This window comes from Plasmodium malariae (assembly GCF_900090045.1).
Source record: "Plasmodium malariae genome assembly, chromosome: 9".
Taxonomy (NCBI): Eukaryota; Apicomplexa; class Aconoidasida; order Haemosporida; family Plasmodiidae; genus Plasmodium; species Plasmodium malariae.
The window spans coordinates 1077210-1098585 of record NC_041783.1 but is presented as its reverse complement, the minus strand read 5'-3'; the positions used below and the strand labels follow the sequence as shown (position 1 = coordinate 1098585).

At 26.8% G+C, this 21376-nt stretch overlaps 4 protein-coding genes across 4 annotated transcripts; 1 reads left to right on the top strand and 3 right to left on the bottom strand.

Moving 5' to 3' along the window:
- Positions 1-2198: 2198 nt before the first annotated feature.
- PmUG01_09032700 (conserved Plasmodium protein, unknown function) lies at positions 2199-6493 on the top strand (the record flags this gene model as incomplete). Its single annotated transcript, XM_029005019.1, has 2 exons — positions 2199-3129; positions 3207-6493. 2 exons carry the CDS (start codon positions 2199-2201, stop codon positions 6491-6493), a joined length of 4218 nt encoding a protein of 1405 aa, XP_028861651.1.
- Positions 6494-8402: 1909 nt separating this feature from the next.
- PmUG01_09032600 (translation elongation factor EF-1, subunit alpha, putative) lies at positions 8403-10186 on the bottom strand (the record flags this gene model as incomplete). Its single annotated transcript, XM_029005018.1, has 2 exons — positions 8403-9304; positions 9499-10186. The coding sequence occupies 2 exons, from the start codon at positions 10184-10186 to the stop codon at positions 8403-8405; spliced, it is 1590 nt and encodes a 529-aa protein (XP_028861650.1).
- A 2627-nt stretch (positions 10187-12813) lies between these two features.
- PmUG01_09032500 (RING zinc finger protein, putative) lies at positions 12814-14784 on the bottom strand (the record flags this gene model as incomplete). Its single annotated transcript, XM_029005017.1, has 1 exon — positions 12814-14784. The coding sequence occupies one exon, from the start codon at positions 14782-14784 to the stop codon at positions 12814-12816; it is 1971 nt and encodes a 656-aa protein (XP_028861649.1).
- Positions 14785-16061: 1277 nt separating this feature from the next.
- LRR11 (leucine-rich repeat protein) lies at positions 16062-19245 on the bottom strand (the record flags this gene model as incomplete). The annotated part of the gene is made up of 4 exons (XM_029005016.1): positions 16062-16124; positions 16457-16566; positions 16697-16824; positions 17081-19245. 4 exons carry the CDS (start codon positions 19243-19245, stop codon positions 16062-16064), a joined length of 2466 nt encoding a protein of 821 aa, XP_028861648.1.
- Positions 19246-21376: the final 2131 nt, after the last annotated feature.

Genomic DNA, 21376 nt, shown 5'->3' with positions numbered 1-21376 from the left:
AAAATATTATATTCTTTTTAATTATAAAAGAATTCTCATAGTATATTTTACATAAATGCTCTGCATGAGTTATCCATAAAAAGCTAATTTACAGAAATAATGCGGTTTCTATGGGCACATAATGCTTACACATTATTTCTTTTCCAAAAATGTACGTTATATATATATATATATATATATATGTGAATCTACAAAACCGTAATTCTTATACTTCACCCCACTTAATTTAATTGCGTTGCTTAAAAAAGGAAATCATACATAAAAAAAAGAAAAAAAGCACTTTTTCGTTCTATACTCTTTTTTAACTTTTTTTTTTTTTTAATTAATCCTATATTAAATGAAGTGTTTTTGAGATAAAAAAATATACACTCATATCCTATTGTACAAGTTTAATTATGCACCTGTTCGTGTAATGCATTCTTATAAATATATATATATATATTATATGTGTATTCACCTGAAATGTTCACCATAATTTATAATTAATTTTGAATAGATACATTTTTTTTTTTTTTTTTTTTTTCAATTTACCCATTTGATTAAATGTATTTATACCATTTTTACAATTGTAAAAAAAAGGATTTTTCCTTAATTCATAATGTATACTTCTTAAATTTTTATAATTTCTCATATTTACAAATGAACGAAAAACTTCAGCCTTTCTTTTTTTTAAATATTTCATGACAGGAATATTTTGCGCTTTTTAATTATATATTAATGTATAAAAATATATAAACGATTACATATATGTAATTATGTATACAAGAACCATATAGTGTTCTAGATATTTATCATAATAATAATAATATGAACCACCTGTAATATTTTTTTTATTTATTTTAATTCTCTTCTTTTTATAAAAAAGTGCTTATTAAAAAAAATGAACAAAATTATAGAGAAAGTTTTGTAACACACAATTATTATTACACTGATGTCATATAAATATGAAAAAAATTCATCTTTTTCATACTGTATATTAAAATTTACATGAACTTGTCATATTTTTATGTGTATTCTTTACATATGTGATCTTTTTTTTTATTAACATGAAATAATTCAACACATTATAAACATTTAGCTATTCTAATTAAAGTATATACGTATATTTGTCAATATATATATAAATATATCAATATTTGTAAATATATATATATATATATATATATATATATATATATAAGTACATGTAAATATGTATCATTTGGAGAAAACGAGATATAGTAATTGATAGAAAGCTATTTCTTCGTCATTTTGTTCAATATTTCTTGTGTTCCTGTTTATATATATATATATATATACATACGTATAAATATGTACAATTTTGTATAAATTTGTATAAATGTATGTATGCATATATATATATATATATTTATTTATTTATTTACAAATGTGCGTATGAATACGTTTACTTATGCTGATTTAAATTTGGTAATAGCTAAGCGAACTTAGCTGGAAAAAATTATATTTAGTTGATATTAATTGCATTTTGAAAGTTTTAGCTTATTTTTTAATTTTGAGTTGCACTGGAAATATTTAATTGTTAAAAAAATAAAAAAAACAGCAAGTGAAAATTTGGAGCTTGTAACTAAGCAGACTTGATAATTTATTTTTATTAAGATGAATTATGTTATATATTCACATATTATTAAAAATATTATATATAGATATATGTATATTATTTTGCTTATACATAATTATATGCAAATGTGTATATGCACATAATTATATACAAATGTGTATACGCACATAATTATATACAAATGTGTATACGCACATAATTATAAGCATTTGTGTATTTATACACCTTTACGCTTATATTTTATGTATTATTGCTAATATATGCACATATATGTAAGAATATTAAAAAAAAATAAAGTTTAATTTTTTACACTTTTATGAATTTATTTCCCCGTATTATATATAATAATATTTTGCATTTCTATTGCTATTTGTATTTCTATTTCTTTTTCAATTTTTTTTTTTTTTTTGTTCATTGTGAAAGTTTAAAAAAATGAAATATAAATAATATATACTTATAAACCTTTTTTTTTTTTTTTTTTTTTTTTCATTAAACAAGTACAGACTTTTTTTTTTTCAAGCAACTGACAACAATTTTCTGTTTTTTAAAATAATTTTTTTCCATGACTTAATTTTTATGCTATTATATTTCCATAAATTTACTTAATTTTTTCATACAAATGAATATTTTTAGTAAATGTGTGTGTTTATATTCTTTTATTTCAGTATATGTAACTTGCTTAAATGAAAATAATAAATCAAATAGTAATAATGTAAACAATGGTAAAACAAACCAAAACTCGGGTGGCGTTGATCTCAGTAATCTTGGAGATCTTTTAAATGCTTATAAAGGAAATAATAACAAAGACAATTTAAATAATAGTGGTAGTAATAATAATAGTAATAATAATAGTAATATTAATAGAAATAATAATAGTAATAATAGCAATAATAGTAATAATAGCAATAATAGCAATAATAGTAATAATAGTAATAATATTAATAATAATAATAATAATAATAATAATAATAATAATAATAATAATAATAATAATAATAATAATAATAATAATAATAATAATAATAATAATAATAATAATAATAGTAGTAGTACTAATAATAATAACTTGGATATGCTTAAAAACGTATTGAATTCTAATGGCTCATCAAATGCTAATTTAGAAAATTTAATGAATCTTTTTAATAGCTTTTCAAATAAGGGCAACAGTGATCATACAAATGATGCAAGTCATAATAAAGATAACGGTGCAAATGGTAAAGCAGCCCATCCACTTGAACATTTAACAAGCTTACTTGGAAATTTAGGAGGTAAAAATAGTGGGGATGGTAGTGGTGGGAAGGGTTCAAATCCTATGGAACATTTAACAAGCTTGCTTGGAAATATGGGAGGTAAAAATAGTGGGGATGGTAGTGGTGGGAAGGGTTCAAATCCTATGGAACATTTAACAAGCTTGCTTGGAAATATGGGAGGTAAAAATAGTGGGGATGGTAGTGGTGGGAAGGGTTCAAATCCTATGGAACATTTAACAAGCTTTCTTGGAAATATGGGAGGTAAAAATAGTGGGGATGGTAGTGGCCGTGGAATGGGAGGTAAAAATAGTGGGGATGGTAGTGGCTCAGGAACCAAGCTGGAATGGAGACATCAAACCCAATGGAACATTTAACAGAGTTACTCGGGCATCTTGGTGGTAAAAATAGTGGGGATGGTAGTGGTGGGAAGGGCTCAAACCCAATGGAACATTTAACAGAGTTACTCGGGCATCTTGGTGGTAAAAATAGTGGGGATGGTAGTGGTGGGAAGGGTTCAAATCCATTGGAGCATTTAACAAGCTTGCTTGGAAATATGGGAGGTAAAAATAGTGGGGATGGTAGTGGCGGGAAGGATTCAAATCCTATGGAACATTTAACAAGCTTGCTTGGAAATTTAGGAGGTAAAAATAGTGGGGATGGTAGTGGCGGGAAGGGCTCAAACCCAATGGAACATTTAACAGAGTTACTCGGGCATCTTGGTGGTAAAAATAGTGGGGATGGTAGTGGTGGGAAGGGCTCAAACCCAATGGAACATTTAACAGAGTTACTCGGGCATCTTGGTGGTAAAAATAGTGGGGATGGTAGTGGTGGGAAGGGTTCAAATCCATTGGAGCATTTAACAAGCTTGCTTGGAAATATGGGAGGTAAAAATAGTGGGGATGGTAGTGGCGGGAAGGATTCAAATCCTATGGAACATTTAACAAGCTTGCTTGGAAATTTAGGAGGTAAAAATAGTGGGGATGGTAGTGGTGGGAAGGGTTCAAATCCTTTGGAGCATTTAACAGAGTTGCTCGGACATCTTAATAATAATAATAAGGACGAGAATAAAAGTGGGAACAATAACAAAGTTATAGGTGATATTCAGTCTATATTGGGAAAATTTTTAAACTCAGAAAAAAATAAGAATGCTCCTTTTTCATTAGATAAAAGTGTGACAGATGGTTCTACAAAATCAAAAGAATCAATATTATTAGAATATAACAAAAAGGAGAGGGATTTGATAAACGAGTTGCAAAATTTAATAAAAAAAAGTAAGGAAAATATGAATAATAAAGAATTAAATGAGAAAAATGAAAAATTGAAAACGTTCTTTTCATCTTTAAGAGACAAGTATAACCCGTATTCATATGAAAGGAAACTTCTGGATGATTTGATCAGTGAAAATGATATAAAAAATAAATATAACATAGATGATAGTTTTGAAAAGAATATATTTATACATGAAAAAGATGATGTAGTATATGAACAGATGAGTGATGCAGAAAAAGAAAAGAAGACAGAGATGTTTGAAGATATAAACGAATTAGACGAGCACGAAACAGTGGAAAGTGGGTCTATTAATAGTAATATGTTAAGAAAGAATAAAATGGAAAATGCGAGTGTCTTAAGAGGGTTGATTAGTGGTGAGAGTGACAATTTACATGAATGTAATTGTTCATCACATAAAAATAAAAATTGCATATTTTCCTATATAAATTATAGTAATTTAGAGTATATGTTAGAAAGTTTGGATATTGATGTAAAATCAATGGTAAAAGAACACATAGATAGTTATAAGAATGCTAAGCATCATTTTAAAAAATCGGACTCATTTCTTGTACCCTTGTTACCATTAAATGTAAAATCAAATATACAGAATACTTCTAAGTATATATTAAGAGTTCCTCGTGTTTTATTTTTATCAACAAAAAAAGCTTTTTCTACATCATTGGATAGATACTTTTTCAATTTATATGATGTAATGGAAAATCAATTAAAATGGAATACTTATATATGGGGTTATGGTTTTAAACACTATCCTTTATTTTTTTCCAAAAATTTACATACCTTATTACATAACTATGATAAACAAATAGGAAGTGAACCTTTTGATTTAATTTTTGTTCATAGTAGTTTTGTTTCTAATTATTACAATCATTATTTTTTTTTAAAAAACATGCCCAAATTAACTACACTAATTTTTATAAGTGATGGATGGGATAATAATGTAAAAAACACATATTTGAATTTGTTTCCTCATATATTTTTTCAAAATCAAGTAAATATATTTGAGTATAACCCGATAAGTAGCATTGACACAGCAGCTGAGAGGAGGAAGTTGCATAATAGTTTATGGAATAAAGTATCAAATAGTCGCACAAATGATATTATAACAAATAAACATAAAAAAAAAAAAGAAGGAAAAAAGGGTTCTTCTTCACCTGGTGACGATACGGAGGAGGAAACGTTAGATAAGGATGATCCGAATAGTGGTTATTACAATAGTATGAATGGTACCAATAATGACTATAATGATGATGATGATGATGATAACAAAACTTTGTGGGCCTTCTTACCACATGCAGTTAATCCATGCTGTTTTAAAAAATTTGATAAATGTTTTGAAGTAAAAGAAAATGAACCAAATAATAGAGGAGGAATAAGTCCTACTTATTATTATGACCTTGCAAGGAAAATAGGAAATAGACATAATCCAAGTGTTGAATTAAGTTATTCATTGTTAGATTTATTTTTACCAGTATGTACTTTTAAAGACCCATCATCACTTTTTAATAGCTTTACAAGAGATATTGATATATTATATTTATATAATACAACATCAAGTAATTACAACGATTTCCTTATTCAAAAAATTATGGATTATATATATAATAAAAATATGAACAACTTAAAAGATAAAATTTATAAATATGAGGTAGATTTGTATTACTGGAAAGTATGGGGTTTACAAACAACTCATAAACTTATAAAAAACAAAATGAAAGAATATTATAATATTTTACAAAGAAGTAAAGTATGTGTAATCAGTTCAAAATTTGCTGGTATGTTAAATAAAACAGTCATTGATGCAATGCTAAATGGATGTGTAGTAATTACAGATAAAGGTCATAATAAAGATGTAAACAAATTTTTAGTTACTACTCGTATTCCTTATGAATATTATGAAATATCAGACTTGATTTATAATAATGAAAATATGAATTCTTTAGCTGCTAACCTTGTGGAAAAAATTAATACAACTCTTGATCAAGTAAATAAGGGGAAAAAAAATACAATGAAAATTGAAGCATTCAAAATGGTTTTAAATACTTATACCTATCCAGGTGTAATATTAAATTGGATACTACCTACATTATATTTTCATTATAATAAGGAAAAATATGAACTTATTAATAATTATTTCGTTTTACCACAATATTTTGATAAAGTTATTTCAAAAAGTTTAAAAACAACAAGTGCTAAGAGAGAAAAAATTATTGCCAATATTGATTTGTCTTTGCAGGAAGATCTTATCATGAATAATAATGAAGTAGCCACTTGGTACATTATATGGATAGTAATATTTGTAGTTGTACTTTTCTATATTATAAGAAATAGTAATATTCTTAGTCTTATTTTTAAACAACGCAAGCTGCATCTATGAAGGTTAGTTCACGTGCTCGCAATGCTCGCTGTACGTAAATGTATACGTATATATACACGTGTACATATATGTACCATATGTGTATACTTATATACTACAAGTGTATAAAATGTATGCCATTTTATGCAATTTGTGCGTTGTACCAAAATGAAGAACGAGTTGTATATGTCTACAGGAATTACCAAAATGATCCTCCACCCATGGGTTAACATTATTTTACATTGATTTACATGTAAAAATTTTTTTTTTTTTTTTTTTTTTTTTCATAATAACACATTTATTTTGTGAGCTTATTGTACCACTGTATGTTTATTTCTGAGAAATACGTGTACATGCCATATGTATATATATGTATGTTTCCCTGTTTTGTGTAATTTATTTTATTTTTTTCCTTTTTCCCCCTTTCTTTTGTATTTGTCCCCCTTTTCCATTATATAAATTATTTTAATTTTTAGAAATGAATGAATACATATTATTTCCACCTTTACTTTTACTACATTATTCCCCTTTTTTTCTTTAATTTGTTATAGTACCTCAGTTTCCTATACTATAAATTGTGTTGCTGAATTAATCATAATTTTAGGTTTATTCTTTTATATTAGCCAACAAATTTTTTAATTATTATGCATTGCTCATATATGTACAGACGTACGTACGTACGTACGTGCATATATACACTTATACATATAAACATACATATGAACTTACATATACATACACTAGCATACACATATGTGATAATTGGAAAAATAGGAAAAACAAAGTTCTACATAATTTATCAATTTATGTTACATTTCCTCACTTTTTTTTTTTTTTAAATTAAATTAATTTTTTTTTTTTATAAATATGATTTTTGCATTATATTAATACATAAATTTTCACATTTAGTATAAGGAAACATAACAATTTTTTAAATATCAACTTTATTATTTAAAGGAACAAAATTTTATTAATACAAATATGATGATGTTCCGTTGTTAAATTTTTCCTCATAAATTAGTTTTCTATATACATATATATATGTACATATACAGACGCATAAGGATGCACACGACGTACTACATATTTAGGAAAAGAAATCAAGAACTGAAATATATGTGCTTCTCAAATAAGCCTATGCGAGAATAAATATTTGACGTCTTTAAAAAAGGAAAAATTAAAAGAGTATTGTTTCATAAGTATGCACTTTTTTTTTTTTTCAAATTATTCATATAATGACGTATGTACATAAATATATATGCATATACATATAAATACATATAAATACATATACATATAAATACATATACATATAAATACATATACATATAAATACATATACATATAAATACTAAACACATATATTTATACATGATAACACAATGTATCTTATACATTTTTTCTTCTTGTTCGTAAATATTCAAATTCTTCGTATTCTTCATACAATACACAAAAAAAGTTAAAGCAGCTTATTTCAAAATGATTCATATGTATGTGTGTATGTATATGCGTGTACATGTATATACGTGTATATATGTACACACAAATACCTTAAAAAAATAGTGTATTGTTGCTATCTTTTTCTGTACTACTATTATGCGATTCCTCCTCCCCATTAACGCTCCGCTATGGTAAAAACCAAAAAATAAAAGACTTTGCATACATATACAAAACCTTATGAGCGTGATATTTTAAATGCATTTAAAAAAAAAAAAAAAAATTCACATTTGGCAAAAACAGCACTTAGAGAATTATGTAATAATGAACATTAAAGATTTGACATTCCTCACTAATTCAGCTTCATGTTATTGTTATTTCTTTCCTCCACTTGTATATTCATTTTTTATTCTTTTCCCTTATTTTCTGTCTTTTTTGTCTTTTTTTTTTTTTTTTTTTGACTAGCCATTTTACCACATTCGCACATTATTCATTAGGCCTTTAATTCGAGTATCTTTCCAATTGCTATGGTTTTTCCCTGATCACGCAAGGTAAATCTTCCCAATTGTGGTAACTTGTCATAAACTTCGACACAAACAGGATTTGAAAGTAAAAAGTGTGCAGTTACAATACAATCACTTTTAATAAATTTGGGTTTAATTTTTTTTTTTTTCGATTTTTTATCAATAACCTCTAACATTTCAACAAACTGTATTTCTTCACAAGTGGTGTGTGCATGGAAAATACAAAAATATCCAGCTGTTATTATTGGCTTATGCTCAAGTAATTCAACAATTGCTACTCTTCCAATAAATTCATGAACTACTGAACATAAATTGATTGAATCACATAAAACAAATCCTTTACTAATTTGATCTTCTTCCACACCCAATAATTTTACACGTACATTTTCTCCTGGTTTTGCATATGGCACTTCATCCTCTTCTAAATATACATTCAAAACTTTTACTTTAACTTTATTTGGCATTATTGTACAACTCATATTATTACCATATATTGTGCCTGACTCAATTTTTCCAACTGCTATAATTCCGTTGTCTTTATATCCTTCTAATAATGGAATCCTTAAAGGTCCTTTTTCATCCCATGGTGGGGGAGGTAATGTATTTAAAATTTGAAATAAAGTAGGTTTTGATAAATCATACCAGCTAGCTCTTGGATCATGTAATTTGGAATTTTTATCAGACACATGTTCAGATAAATTCTGACCTGTTAAGCCAGAAATGGGAACGAAATATACATCTTTATTTATATTATACCCACATGATTTTATAAAAGGAGTTATCTTTTTTTGTATATCATCATATCTTCCTTCACTCCAGTTGCACGTTGGATCATCCATTTTGTTTATTGCCACTATTAGTTGATTTATGCCTTAAAAGGAAGCATGCGGAAAAAAAAAAAAAAAAAAAAAAAAAAAAAGAAAATGATAAATGAAAAAAAAAGAAAAAAAAAAAAAAAGGAAAAATAAAGGAAAAAAATATTCCCCAAATATAAACATACACACCAGCAAAAATGTTACATACGAACAAGCACAAAACGTCACTATGTAGAATAGGAGCTCATACCTAAGGTTCTGGCAAGTAGCGTGTGCTCCCTGGTTTGCCCACCCCTCTCGAAACCCGTTTCAAATTCTCCCTTTCGTGCGGAAACAATTAAAACACCAACATCAGCTTGAGCAGCACCACTAATCATATTTGGAATAAAATTTTTATGTCCCGGAGCATCAAGAATTGTAAATCTTCTGTCCTTTGTTTCAAAATGTGCTCTTCCTACTTCTACAGTTTTTCCTTTTTGTCTCTCTTCTTCATTAATATCCATAATAAATGCTAAAAACCAGCTCTCCCTATTTTTTTCCTTTGCTTCTCTTTCATATTTTTCTATAGTTCTATCATCAACATATCCTAATATATATAATATATTACCACAAGCCGTTGACTTTCCTGCATCAACATGTCCAATAAAAATTAAGTTTAAGTGATGCCTTGAATCTACTTCTACCATAGTACTCTTTTTTTCTTGTATCCTTTCTTCCTGTAACTCTTCTATATCTTCTTTAGACTCATCACTATTCAGTGTTATTTTACTTATCTTATCCTCTATATCGTTTACATTTGTATCCTCTATATTATCTGAAATGTTTAATACTTGTTCTATTTCATTCTCTTTTGCCTCGTTCGCTTCTTCTGCTTTGTACAACATTCCCGGGTAGTACGAAGGGGCATTTGCATTGAAGTTGAAAGGAACATTATTCATCTAAAAGGAAGAAATAAACAAATGTATACATAAGTACATACATGTATGTACATAAATGCGCACGTACATATGTACATGGGTATATATGTACATAAATGTGCACTAATTGTATGTGCTTATCACGTAACACTACTACACAGATATGTACACGCGCATACATAATGATATGTAATAAATGCACATTCGTACATTAAAGTAGGAATAAAAAACAGATATGAGTTTTAAGCGCAGTCATAATTTGAACAGTACATTTATTAAAATTTAATAACATACTTTTATAATTTTTATAATATTCATAATTTTTATAATTACTATAATTATTACATTTAAAAATAGGGTATTCCTCAGAATTCTATGATAAATTATCAATTTGAAAAAAAGGAAAAAAATTGAAGTTGTAATAACATTAATTTCAATGAGGAAAATAAGCCTCTTCTTCTTTTCTTTCTTATCTTTTCTTTTATTTTACTTTTATTTTTTCTTTTATTCTGTTCCTTTTTTGTTCTTTCTGATTCAGCAATTATTAATTTAAATATGTTTCTTCTCCCTTTTGCTTTTGCTATTGCTTTCACTTTCGTTTTCACTTTTGCTCTCACTTTTTATTCCACTTATTTTTATTCTTTTTTTTTTTTTTTTTTTTTTGTGCTTATCTTTTAGTATACTTAAAAATATTTAATAATACCTATGCATGTGTAAAGAAATGTGACAAATACTCTAGATTGTTTTGATACTTAAATGATCAAGTCATTTATGTGAGTGCCTCTACATTTGAAAAAATAATTGTCAATGCGTGTTATCCATTGTAATAATTTTTGTTTATAAACCTATTTATAAAAAGAATATAAAGGAAAAATAAAATGTGTTTTGGTACGAACAGAATGCTCTTTTTACTTTTTTCGTTGCTTCTTTTTGCTTATATTTTTCCCTTTTTGTTTTATTATTCCCTTTTTGTTTTATTATTCCCTTTTTGTTTTATTATTCCCTTTTTGTTTTATTTTTCCCTTTAAGTTTTATTTTTCCCCTTTTTGTTCCATTTTTATCGCACAAGCAAGACTACAAACCTTCGAAGTAAATCATTTTTATGATAATTTTTTTTAAGATTATTTTAGTAAATCACTCTGATTTTCATCTAGCAACTGAACCAAAGCTAAGATAAAAAATGCATATATATTTGGAAAGCATTCCATTACGTATTTGTACAAACGTTGGGTTTTTATGAATTTATGTGTGTTCGTATGTATATCAGTATGTACATATGTATTTATGTATGCATGTATGTATGTATGTATGTACATTTTTACGTGTGCATAATTCTGTATTTATGCAAAAGCAAGGAAGGATATCAATGTGAAGTAATAAATGAGTAAATGGAAGAAGAGAAAAGGGCAAAATTTGTGAGTCTCGTCATTCGTAAGATGTAAACAATGAGTTAAACGATAAAAGTTCATTTGATATTTGCATATTTTAAAAAATTAATATAAAAAAAAAAATTAAAATAAATAAATGATTAAACATATAAATAAATAAATGAATAAACATATAAATGGTTAAGTACAAAAATATACAGAACAGAGACAGCCGAAATACCAAGAGCCGTTTCAGGTGCTCCTGTAATAGTAGGTGATAAGGAAAAACAGACAGTTTGATATATTTCACTGTTATACACAAAAAGTACAATTATAACCGATGAACTAGGCAGTTAGTTGAGTATCCCATTTAACTTAGTAATAACACACTATATGATTATGAGTATACCCCCTAGTACTTCTTTATTTCATTTTGTAGTAGTTTTACTTTTACTATATATTTATTCGTTCATTTCCCTTCGCTCCTTTTTATCACAGTTATTTAACACCATAATGGTAGGAAAAATATTTCTATGAAGTTTAATAAAACTTTGATTAATAAACACAAACACAAGTTTATATCTTATATCTTTCACCTGTCTTATGCTAAAAAAGGAAAAATATATGGAAAACGTAAAAATTTATGCACATTTATGTGGTATGGTGAAAGCTGTCCTTTTTTTTTTTTTTTTTTTTAATTATTTTAAATATATAGATGATTAAAACGTACGTGTAAAGTAATCGTAAAGAATATCTCATATATTACTTAGCTAAAAGAATAGGACAAAACAACGGTAATTGCGGAAAATGGGTGAGAGTACCATGTGATATCATGATGATATGACAATGCAATAACGCGATAATGCTATTATGAAACGTCTACCCCAACCCACCACTAACTCAGTCTGTCCAGTACATCTCATAGGAGGGTGTAATATGACTTTATCAAACAAATAGATGTATATCAAAATTTTTATTTCATTTAGACAAAAAAAAAATATTAATATATCGCAAGTTTTGTGATATTTACATATGAGTTAAATTTAATGTGGGAATTCATCATTAAAATATGAAGAATATACCAATGTGATGTAAATACAAAAAAAAATTTTTTTTTTTTTTTTTTAACATGAAGGTAGCGATGTGCATGCCATTCTAGAGGAAGCAGTAATACACAAAGAGAGCTAACTATAAAGTGTATAAATAGAAATATACATTCATATATACTACATATATACATAGATTGGTACATTTACATATAATCATACTTATATGCACTAATCAGTGGAAAAAATACTTTAAACAAATAATAAATATAATAAAAAAGATGATTAACAGGGAGGATGATATTGAATCTAACATAAAAAGCCTATGGATAAGTGGTGAGCGCGAATTGTCAAGGGCTAAGATACTTTTATTTTTTTTTTTCAAAAAATATTGTGTTATACTTTCTAATCGTTCACTAGTATTTGTCATTGTAAACCATCTCCATTTAAGAATAGATCTTGATATGATTGCACTACTTAATGAATAGGAAAAATTTTCTAATTCTTCGTTTGATGGCTCAGATGAAGTAAGTTTAATATTTCTAAATTTAGTATTAAATAAGCGAATACCTGCATTTCCAAATCGATTCAGTTGATATTTTATACACAGTAAACAAATCCTTGAAAATATAACACAAGAATAATACTTTACAGCATTGTATAGATTAATATATTCAGTTATACTATCATCTGCACTATTCATTATATTTTTATACTCATCATAATAAGACGAAATAGAATTGATATCATCCTCGACCTCTATAGTATTTAATAGATTTTTTAGAGCTTTCACTCTTTCCTTTCCAACGTCTATTATATTATCTCTACGTGGCATACAATCCTTATCATCATCTGTACTGTTAGCAACTGATGAAGATAATGGTATCACCCCAAGCAAACTATACTCTAATAATTTTACTCGTACATTTTCATCAAATAAAGGAGAATGATGTGCAATATAATTGTCATATTGATGAAAATGAATTATATTATATAATATAACTCTGAAATTTGCTACACATTTTATATTAAAAAACTGATTAGTACTATTTTGTTCTAATATTCTAACATGAATACCATACATTTTATCATCATCATTTTTATCTTTACATGGTGATGCAATGGCAAAGGTACCTTCATTAGATATTAATTCAATAAGATCTATAAATTTTTTATTATAAATATTTATATCGAAAACTTCTCCTGGAAAGTATGGTCCAAATGCTAATGGGACTTTGAATACAGGGATGATAGATGAATTTTTAATAGCATCAATTCTCTCTTTCCAAATTTTTTTTTCTTGCTCTCTTTTTAATATTTCAATTTCTTCCAATCTTTTTGCATATGTTAAAGGATATTTTTCTTTTATTAATTCTGATAGCAAAATGTTAATATTTTTTTTATCACCCATAGGTGATCTACATAAAGGACACGAGTTCTTATACTCCTTTGCTTTTTCTAAACAATCTCTACAAAAATTATGACCACATGGTATAGTTACAGGAATAATTAAAAGTTTCATACATATCGCACACTCCATATCCGACGGAATCTGCTCTGCGTTCGTGTTGCTCTGCTCCCCTCTTTCCCCTCTGTTACTGCTACTACTATTATTGATACTAGCGCACACGTCCGCTTGGTCATTTTCACCTATCCCTTTCCTACCACTGCTGTTATTACCATCATTATTACTATCCTTATTGGTACCACCTTTTTCTTTTAAAAATCGATTGCGCAATACATTACTTTTTGCTTCCCCTTGTCCTAAAATTTCAACCATATGGTCCTTATCCCCCCAGTTAACGCATTTATCATCGTTTGCTATAACCCCGTTTGTGCTAACTCCGTTTGTAGCACCCCTGTTAATAATGTACATGTTAATATTGTTCACGCTGATGTTCTCCATATTAATATTACCACTGTTTATATTTTTATTCAAAATTTCACTTTCATTTTCTTTTGCATCCTCGTACGTATTCGAAAGTTCGCTCATATTGTCATAAGTGTTTGTATTATCATTTTGACTTGCTTGATCCCTGTCCTTTTTCTTTTTTACCTCGCTCACCATTTTGCCTACTTCATCTTGCTTCTTATCATTACATATACTGATATGTTTATTACTATCAATCTTTTTGGTATCTTCCTTTTTAGTATTTCCCTCCTCTTTTTCCAAATCTGAGTTCGTTTCTTCCTCCTGTTCATTCATTTCGCTTGATTTTTGTTTTTTTTTAAAAAATATATGTAATTTTGATTAAAAAAGAATTGTACTTTAAAAAAGAATTGTACTTTAAAAAAGACTATACTTTAAATAAGACTATACTTTAAATAAGACTATACTTTATATAAGACTGTACCTTAAAAAGGGCTGTGTTTTAAAAAGGGAGGTGCTTTAAAAAAAGCTTCATTTTATGAAAAAACACGTTTTATGAAAAAAAAAAAGAATTTTATATATTATAACTTAAAAAAAAAAAAAAAAAAAAAAAAAAAATATATTTGAAAAAAAATTTACATTTTAAACAAAACTTTAGAACTAAAAAATTTGTACCCTTTCCCCATTAATAATTTCCTCTTCATAAAAAGTTATAAAAACAATTCATCATTTTTTTTTTTTTTTTTCCTTTTTCTTTTTTTTTTCTATAACTTAAAAAGTGAAAATTTATAATAAGCGGTATTATTTTCTGGATATAATAATATCACATGGTTATGGTAGTATTATTTGTTTATGTACATTTTGTACAAATTATAGTAAAAAATTTTTTATGCGCATATGTATATATGAGAGTATTCATAATATAAACATAAACGTAAATGTACACGCGAATATACTAGTAAATGTACACGTGAATATACTAGTAAATGTACACGTAAATATATTCGTAAATATAGACGTAAATATATTAGTAAATATACATGTAAATGTATATGAAAACATAAACATTTAAGTAAAAATGTACAATATATTTGTATATATTTATATCTAAATATATTTGTAAATGTATTTGAAAGTGTATACCATAAATATAATTTTTATATTATATTATGCCTAACCCAATCGACGAAAAATGGCTAAAAATGTGATGCACTATTTCAAAAAATAAAAATTAAAATAAAAATGAAAGTGCAATCTTAAATTTTTTTATCTTAAAAATTATCTTAAAATTTATCTTAAATTTTTTTATCTTAAAAATTATCTTAAAATTTATCTTAAAAATTATCTTAAAAATTATCTTAAAAATTATCTTAAAAATTACCTTAAAAGTTATCTTAAAACGGATGTATAAAAAAAAAAAAAAAAAAAAAAAAAAAAAAAAAAAAGAAAGTCATTTTGAACTTAAAAAAAATAAAATCAAATGGTAAAAATGAAGAAAATTATTTAAAAAAAAAAAAAATATATATTAAAAAAAGTATTAACAAAAGCTATAACAAAAAATTTAGTTCAAAATGTAGTACGAAGGACAGTGCCATATTTAAATATCCGTAATCTTAATCTGCGTGCTCGAGGGAATTAATGTCCGTATATATTGATGTCTCAAACAATTTCAACTCCTGCATTGTGAATTCATACAAAAGGGAAAAACATATATATATATATATATAAGTATATATATGTATAAGTATGGATATACTTATAATGCACGTGCGTATTGACGGGAGCACGCAAGAGTATCAGCATGAACGCGCGCTCTACTTTAGGGCAAGCTTTTTATTAATTTTTATTTTTTAATCTTAATTATTCATCCATTTTTTTCAATTTTTTTTCGTTTTTTCAATTTTTTTTTCCCATTTTCAATTTTTCAAATTTATTTCGTTTTTTCAATTTTTTTTCCCATTATCAATTTTTCAAATTTATTTCGTTTTTTCCGCTTTTCCATTTTTACATTATAAATGTGCACGCGAATGGAAGAACAACCAGCTTCGGATAGAGACACCTCGCAAACCTTCCTATCGATGGAGCACTGATACGCCCCCACGTCTTTCAGTTTACACCCTGAAATTGAAAGTACGTGAGAATATGCATTATGTGAGCGTGTTTATTTTCTCTTTACTAGTAAGAAGGGGCAAAAACACAATAATATTATATGTATCCATTAGTACGAAGTGTAAATATGAATAATTACCTGATGCTACATGTAACCCATTTGCACTGCAGAAAGAGTTATTGACCTTCCAACAACTTGAGAAGTCAATAGCTGTTAAATCCCTGCAGTGTTTTAAAAACTCTCGAATGCAAAAATTGTCTACATTTCTGGAAAAAAAAAAAAAAAAATTCGAAGTTTTAACTAAGCGCTTCTTATTATACGTATGTGTGAACACGCAATGGCGAATGTCAAATGGAGGCATAAACTTCCGAGCATAATAAAATAAAAAAAAAAAAAAAAACTTTAGTCAATTTCTCCTATGTAAACTGGTCTATCTTTATATATATTTATCCGCCTGTATATATATATGTATGTACATATTATGTGTTTTTCCCTTTTTTCTTTTTTTTTTTTTTTATTTACTGCAATGAAGATAGTTTAATTTTTCGTAAATTCGTGAGATTCCTCGAAATTTGTAAAATCGTATTGTTATCCATTTCGAATGTTTTGGAAATGTCTAATATCCTCAATTTCTTTGAACAGCTAACTACTGTTTTCATCACCTCATTTGATATTTTCGTATCAGCCAAATTGAGAGCTATGAGGTTTGTAAAACTTTTAAAAAAAATAGAAGCGGAATCATCAATGTTGCATCCACTTAGGTTAAAAATTTTTAAATTTTTCGCTATCATATATAAGTAAGAAATATCATTCAGCTGCTTTGCATTCGTAATTTCGAAGCATACTAAATTTTTCAGAACTGTGTCTAGAAGTATGTAGTCACTGTTATTGTTCTTGTTGTCATGGCTACTCCCATAAGCCATACTCCCATTAGTGCTATTCCCAAACAATACCCTTAGGGAGTCATTGGAATGATAATTTGTCAAACTAGACGCTGATATATTTCCAATGTACAACTTAGTTAAGGTTGATCTAAATTTTAAAGGGTATATTCCCTCATGACTAATTTTATAACAATTACGTATATCAACTACTTTTAAATTCCTGAATCTATGTAAAAGTGCTTTTAAGCTAGAATCACATATTTTATTACAATTTTTTAAACATAAAATTTTTAAAGTTTTATTAAATTTGATATTATTAGAGTTACAAAGTAAATTAAAATGATGAGACGTTATGTGTGCACATCCTGATAAGTCTAATATTTCAATATTCTCAGAGGCATATATTGTTTTTATTATACTTTCAGGGGGTATAGTATTTTTTAAAGACTCATCATATATCAATTTTAAACGTAAGAAACGAATAATATAACAAAATCTTCTATTTAATAATAACATATTTTTATTTTTTACATTTGACAAAATATACCTGAACACATCATCTCCTATGTGATTGAATATATCAAATTTATCATTTTTACTAAAACAGTTCTGTAGTTTTTTTATATTATTATTATTTTTTTTATTTTTATTTTCATTTACTACATTCACAGGAACACATATATTTTTCTTTTTTATTATGCATGTGTACATATTTTTTTTCTCTCCATCGGATGTTGTTGGGCATGTTTTGCCTAGCCCTTTACCCGAGGTAATACTATCATCATCCACTTTGTAATTACACAAGGTAGTATTTCTATTCTTCTCTTCAAGATCACCGAGATTTTGCTTGTTTTCTTTCTTTATTCTACTAAGAACATTATCATCTTTTATTTTGTAGCATATCTTGTTATTTACCAAATTGTCGGATACCACTTTTTTCTTTTCATCATTTTCTTTGAGATTATGATTAGTAACTCTTAAAAAAAATTCTTTATATGAGTTGTACGATGACGAATTATCCTCTGTTTTAGTTTTATTTGTTTTTATTCTCTTAGCTGATAGTATATTACTTAACAGGCTATCATCTGTTTTCTCTGACAATAATATATTGTTTTTACGTTTAAAGCTGTTTGAAATGTTCTCTATTTCTTTTTTAATATCATAATTCTCTTGCATATTTTTAAATAAGCCTTGACTTAAGCTTCTGGGGGTTTCCTCCTTTTTTTGGGGCGCATTTCTTGGCGTAAAAAAAATGTCGTCATTTGGCCTATCAGTAGTAGCCTTATCACCATATATCTTATCAGAAGTAGCCTTATCACCATATATCTTATCAGAAGTAGCCTTATCACCATATATCTTATCAGAAGTAGCCTTATCACCATATATCTTATCAGAAGTAGCCTTATCACCATATATCTTATCAGTAGTAGCCCTATCACCATATATCTTATCAGTAGTAGCCCTATCACCATATATCTTATCAGTAGTAGCCTTATCACCATATATCTTATCAGGAGTAGCCTTACTGTTATACTCCTTATCAGTTACACTGTCTGCATCTTTCTTTTCCTCGAACGGGTCGTCAACTTTCGAAAACAAAGACCATATGCTCTTTTTTTTTTCCTTATCTATGTTTATCCTTCCATCATTATCTGCACTTCTATTTATTACCTGCTTTTTATTATTTAAGTTAACAGTTGTAAATAAATTATTGATTTTCAATTTTTTCCTTTCATCCATTTTAGTGCTCCTTTTTCTTCGTATGTACTGCTTGCTAACATGGGCAGGCGTAAGAGAAGGCATAACCTAATGAGGTCAAAATGGAGCTCATCTCATAGGTGCATACATAAGTATATACATACGCGCATACATATGTGGATATGTGCTAGGACATTCGTATATGTCCCTGTGTTTGTCTTGTGTGTATTTATATACGTTTTCTCCTTTCTATACTAGCTGCAAATGCTGGGCATGCAAAGTCGACTTGATGTTTTACTAAAGCGAGTATTAGAAGCACTTTATTATTCATCAATAATAGTACAGTCAAACATACAACAAACAAATACTAAAACGTATAATTCACTCAAATGGTGAACTACTCATGTAAATTTTATTTTGCATAAAGGCTTTGCATTTGCGATGCCCCTTATGAGGCACTTTTAAATTTTATAAACACATGTGAGAAAGTTTGAATGCATTCATGTGAATACATGCGTGTATAAATAAGCTCGTATATCTATGCATGTATATCTATGCGCGTATATTTATGCACGTTTATGTATTCACGTATATCTATGCAATTATATATATGCAATTATATATATGCCTGTGTATGTATGCATGTACCGTATATGCATATTCTCACATATTTTTTAACTGCTCGTGAATACCATTAAATAATTGGCAAAATAATTTCTATAATTATATTTTTAGAAAATACAAAAGTCGCATCTCTCCCATAAATAAAGAGCTTAATTGCTTTTTAATAATCTGAAGTGATCAATAAACGGAAAAGCAGCAAAAAAAAAAAAAAAAGGATCGAATAAATTTTGTGTTGATAAAATATTTACTTTTTTTTAATAAGCATTTTACGCTGGTAAATGTGCATGAATTTGTACGTATTTAATGTATATGTATATATACGTATATATATGCTGTAAGGGTACATTTATATATATATATTTATATGAATGTATATTTATGTATTTATATGAATGTATATTTATGTATTTATATGAATGTATATTTATGTATTTATATTAATGTATATTTATTTATATATATTTTTTTTTTTTTTTTTTTTTTGCTCGAATCTGATTCCTGTCTTAAAACTCATAAACACAGGGGCATCTCATCTTCATCTTATTTCAAAAAAAAGAATGGGCACGAATTTTATACATGTATTATTAGAATCTGTACACATGTACATATATTTATAAGGCATGTTAATACATATACATATACATATATATATATATATATATATGTATATATATATATGTACAAACATGTGACGTGTGACGTTTATTAGGTACGGAAAGGTTATACACTCTCCAGAAAAACGTTATTGAATAATCTTTTGCCAAAAAATAAAATTTTTTTTTTTCGTAAAAAAGGATATTCTTTTTCATCCTTTAGAATAAATAAATTTGATTAGACACCTGATCAAATTGAAATTTTAAAACCATGTTTATTTTTTCATGTAAAACACATAAAAAAAAACCTACTAATAAATAGATACATATGTGTACACATGTATATGTATGTGTGTGCATGGGTATATGCATATATGTATTTATAAACAACAAAATGAACAAAATGAACAAAATGAGCAAAATAAACAAAATGAACAGAATGAGCAAAATGAACAAAATGAACAAAATGAGCAAAATGAACAAAATGAGCAAAATGAACAAAATGAACAAAATGAACAAAATGAGCAAAATGAACAAAATGAACAGAATGAGCAAAATGAACAAAATGGATAAAATAAAAATAAACTACGTAAAAAGAAAAATTAGAATAAGAGAGCACAAAATGGGATTTCCTATAAAGAATACCCATCAAAGGTGAAGATAATTTTTATAAAAAAAATGATAATAATAAATGTTTCACTAAAGAGAGCCTCAAAAAAATAAAATAAAATAAAAATAAATTAAGATAAAATAGTATAAAAAAATTACACAAAACTACAAAAAATTTCAAAATATGGAGCATGAGAGAGCAAAATACGTAATTTTACGAACTACTTATTACACTCAAATATGTACAGGTTTGTGAGCCTTAGAAAAAAGGCGTTCTTACAAGTACCAAAAATGTAAATGGATAAGGATGCACACATACACGTACACGTACATATATACATATACATATATATATAAATGTATGCACATATGCACCTGTGCCACAATGCAGCACCTCTTTTTTTTCTTTT